Source organism: Ambystoma mexicanum, chromosome 10 (assembly GCF_040938575.1).
Source record: "Ambystoma mexicanum isolate Mex_15411 chromosome 10, UKY_AmexF1_1, whole genome shotgun sequence".
Classification (NCBI taxonomy): domain Eukaryota; kingdom Metazoa; phylum Chordata; class Amphibia; order Caudata; family Ambystomatidae; genus Ambystoma; species Ambystoma mexicanum.
In genome coordinates, this window is record NC_090932.1 from 801,126,684 (window position 1) to 801,131,995 (window position 5,312).

General features: G+C 57.6%; 1 protein-coding gene across 1 annotated transcript; it reads left to right on the top strand.

Annotated features, from left to right (window-relative positions):
* Positions 1 to 208: 208 nt before the first annotated feature.
* Positions 209 to 5,105, top strand: C10H3orf80 (chromosome 10 C3orf80 homolog). The gene has a single exon (XM_069618462.1). It carries the CDS (start codon positions 1,631 to 1,633, stop codon positions 2,234 to 2,236), a length of 606 nt encoding a protein of 201 aa, XP_069474563.1. The 5' UTR covers positions 209 to 1,630; the 3' UTR covers positions 2,237 to 5,105.
* Positions 5,106 to 5,312: the final 207 nt, after the last annotated feature.

Here is a 5,312-nt window from a genome sequence, read left to right on the forward strand (position 1 = left end):
TATTTTGCTTATAAATTACTTGAACAATGTAGTATTATGACTGATCAAAACTGCATCCCTTTTCGTCGTACGTACACGTGATTGTACGCATGGCCCTGATTTACACACGGGTTTTAATAGAAAATCCCATTGAAAAACGCTTTGAAAATCCGGCCTATGATATGTTAACAAAATCAAAACAGAAAAGGAGAAGAGGCGGCCTGCAGGGTGCTGGCCCACGTGCGTGCGCGTGTGTGGAAGTGCGGGTCTGCGGCCTCCCCCCTGATAGTGTAACCCTGGCTGCCCTCGTCATCGGAGCTGCAGCCTCAGCCTCCTCGGGCCGGGGCAGCTGTGCTGTGTGGCGCTGCAGCAGCCAATCCCGGAATGTGGCGAGATTCCAGCATTAACCCGTGCGCGCCTGCAGTGGGCAGCTCGGAGCCTGCGAACCTTTCCCCGGAGTCGCTGCTGGGCTGCCTGCTGTCACGGCTTCTGCTGGAGGAAGAGTGAAGGGGCAGGGGGCACTGGGTGAAGAGCGGTGCCTGCACTCGCACTGCCCTGCGTGAACTCTTGACCTGCACAGGATCCAGCGCGGTGCCAGGCGGCAGGTAGCGCGGCTGGAGCGGTGCCGCGGCGTTGCCACTTGCAGCCGGGAGGGCTGGGGGCACAGGCGGCTACAGCAAGAGAAGGACAAACTCTTCTGCTGCAGCACTGCTGGGCACTGGTGTCGCCGCACTCGGGACGGATGAGTGGTTTCCATGCACCAGTCCCCGGGATGGACAGAAAAGATTGAACCGGCCGGGGTGACAGGGGCAGCAGGGTGCGAGGCTTGGGGGTGTCACGGGAAGCAGGGACTGGGGCTGCAGGCGTGCCAAATTGCAGTATATCGGGGTTTCGGACTGGAAAGGGTGGCAGTATTCAGGCTATGTCAGACTTCAAGGGGGTGTAAGGCTGCACCTGGTGGCATGTGCCACGGTGCGAGGCTACGCAAGGTGCCAGGGTTCGCGGCTCAGTCGGATGTCCGTCGTCGAGAGTGAGGGGCCGTGGCAAGTTGTAAGACTAAAGATTCTGTCGAGTTACACAAGGGTTTGAGGGTGACTGGGAGAGGCAGGAGGACCCTTGTTCGAGAACTTGTGAGGCTAGAGGGGGCTGTCAGGCACCAGGGGCGCGAGGCCACCGAGAATGCCAGGAGTGGGGTGACTGTGGGGGTGAGGGGGACTGCGGCAGGATGCAGGAGGGTGTGAGGCTCTGACGGGTAGGCGGTGTGGGCAGCAGGGGTATTAGTCTACTTGCCAGCGCGAGACTGCAGGGGGTGCCAGTAGGCTGTGGGACTTCGGGGGACAACACCTGTCTATATAGTGGTGAGGTTGCAGCTGGTACAGGGGTACGTGATGGAATGAGACTGCAGGGGGTAATGGGCAGCAGGGGGTCCGGTCTATTTGAGGATTGCAGGCTGCAGGGGGTACCAGGGAGCGGGGTAGCGGGGTAAACTTTAGCACTGGCTACTAGGCTACAGGCGTGGGTGCGCAACTGGGTCCAGAAGAGCGTGAGCAGGCAGTGGGCACCGTGTAGACTAGCGGGGAACCCTCCAGACTGCCACCCGAGCCCCCCTGCCCAGGCAGGAGCACATGCCCCAGCGGGCCCCGCTGCCCCCATGCCCCTCCCCGGTGCCCTGGCCGCCCTGGTGCTCTGCGCCCTGCTGGGCCCGTCCCGGGGCAGCTGGAACTGCGGGGAGCTGAGCTGCGCCGAGAAGGAGGGCTGCTGCGTGTTCGGCAACGCCAGCTACACGGAGATCAAGTGCTGCCCGCTGCCCCTGCACACCTTCCTGGACAACGTGGGCTGGTTCGTGCGCAAGCTCTCCGGGCTGCTCATCCTGCTCGTCCTCTTCGCCATCGGCTACTTCCTGCAGCGCATCATCTGCCCCAGCCCGCGCAGGGCCCCCGGGGGCCGCGGCCAGCGCCCGGCCCGGGGGCCCGAGCTGGAGGGGGGCCCGGCGGCCGCCCTGAACCCGGACACCCGCGAGGGCTCGCAGGACTCCCTGCTGGAGAGCGGCGGCGGCCGCCTGCTGCTGCCCCCCTCCGAGCACGAGCTGCACATCATCTCCCCGGTCTTCCTGCAGCTGCCCAGCTACGAGGAGGTCAAGTACCTGCCCACCTACGAGGAGAGCATGGGCGCGCTCAGCCCGGTCATCGTGCTGCCCGTCACCGCCGTGCCTGCCCTGCCGGCCCGGGAGATCGAGGGGGCCCGGGGACCCAGGTGAGCACTGTGAGGGGGCCCCGGGTCAGGAGGAGTGGGGACAGTGCTTCGGGTTCACAAGAGGGGGCCCGGGCAGCAGGGAGACTGGCCCCCGGGTGAATAGGGGTGTGGAAGGAACTCCAGCTGAACAGGAGTGAGGACGGTGCTCCAGTTCCACAGGAGGGGACCCGGGCAGCTGGGTGAATAGGAGTGTGGAAGGAACTCCAGCTGAACAGGAGTGAGGACGGTGCTCCGGTTCCACAGGAGGGGACCCGGGCAGCTGGGTGAATAGGAGTGTGGAAGGAACTCCAGCTGAACAGGAGTGAGGAGGGTGCTCCAGTTTCCCAGGAGGGGACCCGGGCAGCCGCAAGGGGTTGGCACCCCAGGAGAGCAGCAGGGAGACTGGCCCCCGGGTGAATAGGAGTGTGGAAGGAACTCCAGCTGAACAGGAGTGAGGACGGTGCTCCGTTTCCACAGGAGGGGACCCGGACAGCAGGGTGAATAGGAGTGTGGAAGGAACTCCAGCTGAACAGGAGTGAGGACGGTGCTCCAGTTCCACAGGAGGGGACCCGGGCAGCTGGGTGAATAGGAGTGTGGAAGGAACTCCAGGTGAACAGGAGTGAGGACGGTGCTCCAGTTTCCCAGGAGGGGACCCGGGCAGCCGCAAGGGGTTGGCACCCCAGGAGAGCAGCAGGGAGACTGGGCCCCGGGTGAATAGGGGTGTGGAAGGAACACCAGGTGAACAGGAGTGAGGAGGGTGCTCCAGTTTCCCAGGAGGGGACCCGGGCAGCTGCAGGGGGTTAGCACCCCGGGGGAAGTTTGCTCGGGGCCAGTGACGAAAACGACTGGAAGTGGGAAACCCCTGCACCTCTGCGGGGGAGAGACACCCAGGCTTTGCCCACCCAATTTGACTTTATCTGACATTTCCCGAGGACCTCGTGCTGTGCTTGGCAAACTCTCGGATAATGTGCGTTGCTTCGTCTCTGCCATATCTGGATTTTTAATGTTTTAACTTTCCAACCACCTTCGGATTTGTGGAACTGCTTCTCTCTGCCGCGTCTATTCCTGGAGGTTTCGCTAACGTTTGCCTTGTCTTTCAAGAGCCCCTCCCCTGTGTCTTCCAGTGCCCCCTGACCGCCTACTTACACTAAACCTCATTTCAGCCGCACCCTCGCCCTCCACCCTCCTGGCTGAGCCCTGTCGCACACTCTGCCCACTCGGTTCCAGGGTACACCAGCAAATCTCCTGCCCACCTGTTATCCGCATGCCACGTGCAGCTTCCTGCGTGCACTCTACCCAGCCCACAATGACACCCTGGCCCCTTCAAGTTTTTAGTCTCCATTGCCCTTCTCAGACTTAAGGCCACAAGCAGGGTTCCAGGTTGTCAAGTGTGTTCAATATTTTCATCAAAGCTTTTTCTAACACAAATGCTGTCTTGGCATTAATATATCGCAATAGTTGATGCACAAATGGTCGCAAATTATAATGGTACATATTTCAAAGCATCTTTTGCATGAAAAGCACCAAATATTCCCGTTTCCAAAAGTGTCTTATACTGTTGCACTTTAGGGAGCCCTTGGACCATACCATCTCCATGGGTAATTGGGGGCATCATCCTTTCCTACTTCCTGGCAACTTGTGTGACAATGTCCACGGGCCCCTTCTGTAGACTAGGTTTTCCACTCCTCTCTTGCCTCTGACTTCAGTCCCCTGCCAAGCAACAGTCCCTATTGTCTCCTTTTTCCAGTCGAGTCCATTCACAGGTTGCATGGACATACACTTTCCTTCGATATCTGCCTTTGTAACCAAATGGGAAGATCCTTCCTCTCGGCGGCCATTTTACAGGGTAGTAGCAGCAGGACTCTGCAGGAGCCATCTTCCCACAGACTGTTTTTCATATAAGTTTGCGTTATCCTGTGACCTGATGGACCAACTCGCCCAAACACCATGGACCCTGCACATTTGCCTCTGTTTGAGACTTACATGTTCGTCTGTCCTAAGCACAACAGGTGTGTTGACCTTAGTGTTGTTGAGTAAAGCCAACTTGACCCTTGACCCCTCTGACTAAGGGAAGTTCTAGCTAAACCTGCTCGGGAGGAGTTCCAACATAGTATTTGACCATCCGTGACCTTATATGGACCTTCTGAGTGCACACTCTGCCATTGGTGCCCATTGGGCAAACTGACCACATCTGCAACATGCAATACTGGTAGAAGACAAACGCCTCACAGGGCCTTTACATATCCAAGACTTCTGCCTTTTCTTCCAGAGGTTATTTATAGACGGGTGACGGGCAAGATGGAAGGTAACGGATTGGGTCAGAGATACTGCGTCACGCTGTGAGAAACCGTCTTCCTCTGCAGATGGCACCTTGGTGAGGTGGAGGCCACGTGTGATATCACCACCCCATTGCGTTATTTCATCGCCCCTGTGTCCGATCGTTTTCGCAAGTGCCTGCCACCTTATAGCCGGTCCACTGTGCATATTGGGTGACATTTCAAACGGCTGGATCCAAAGAATGGCTCATCCCCGTGAAGGACGCATCACCTTCCCGCCCTTTCTCCACAGGCTGAAAGGCACACGCTACCTGGGTGCAGCGCGTGAAGGCCTCACGCCCCCAAACCCAACCAAAGAAACGAGGACCAAATGACCAAAATCCGACCAAGACTGGCATTCCTTCCACCCGGATGCTACCATGTTCTGTAAACAGTATGGTACAAGGTTGTGCCCGTGCCCTGTGTGATAGGGGTTAAGAAACTTGCAATGTACAAATTACATTTTTTTCAATAAGGGAATATTGTGAACCTAAATACACCTTTTAAACAAAAAATCGGATGTTTTTTGGGTTGTTCCATGTTTTTGCTAAAAAGAAGGGGTGCCTTTTGGCTGGTTTGGGAAGGCCTCAGGACCCATTTCACAGTATCCCCTTTAAAGGTGCTCAGGCGTGCCTTGATATGTGGTGGGGAGCTCTTGATATGTGATAGGGAGCTCTTGATATGTGATGGTGAGCTCTTGATATGTGATAGGGAACTCTTGATATGTGATGGGGAGCTCTTGAAATGTGAAGGGGAGCTTTTGGAATGCGTTGGGGAGGTCTTGAC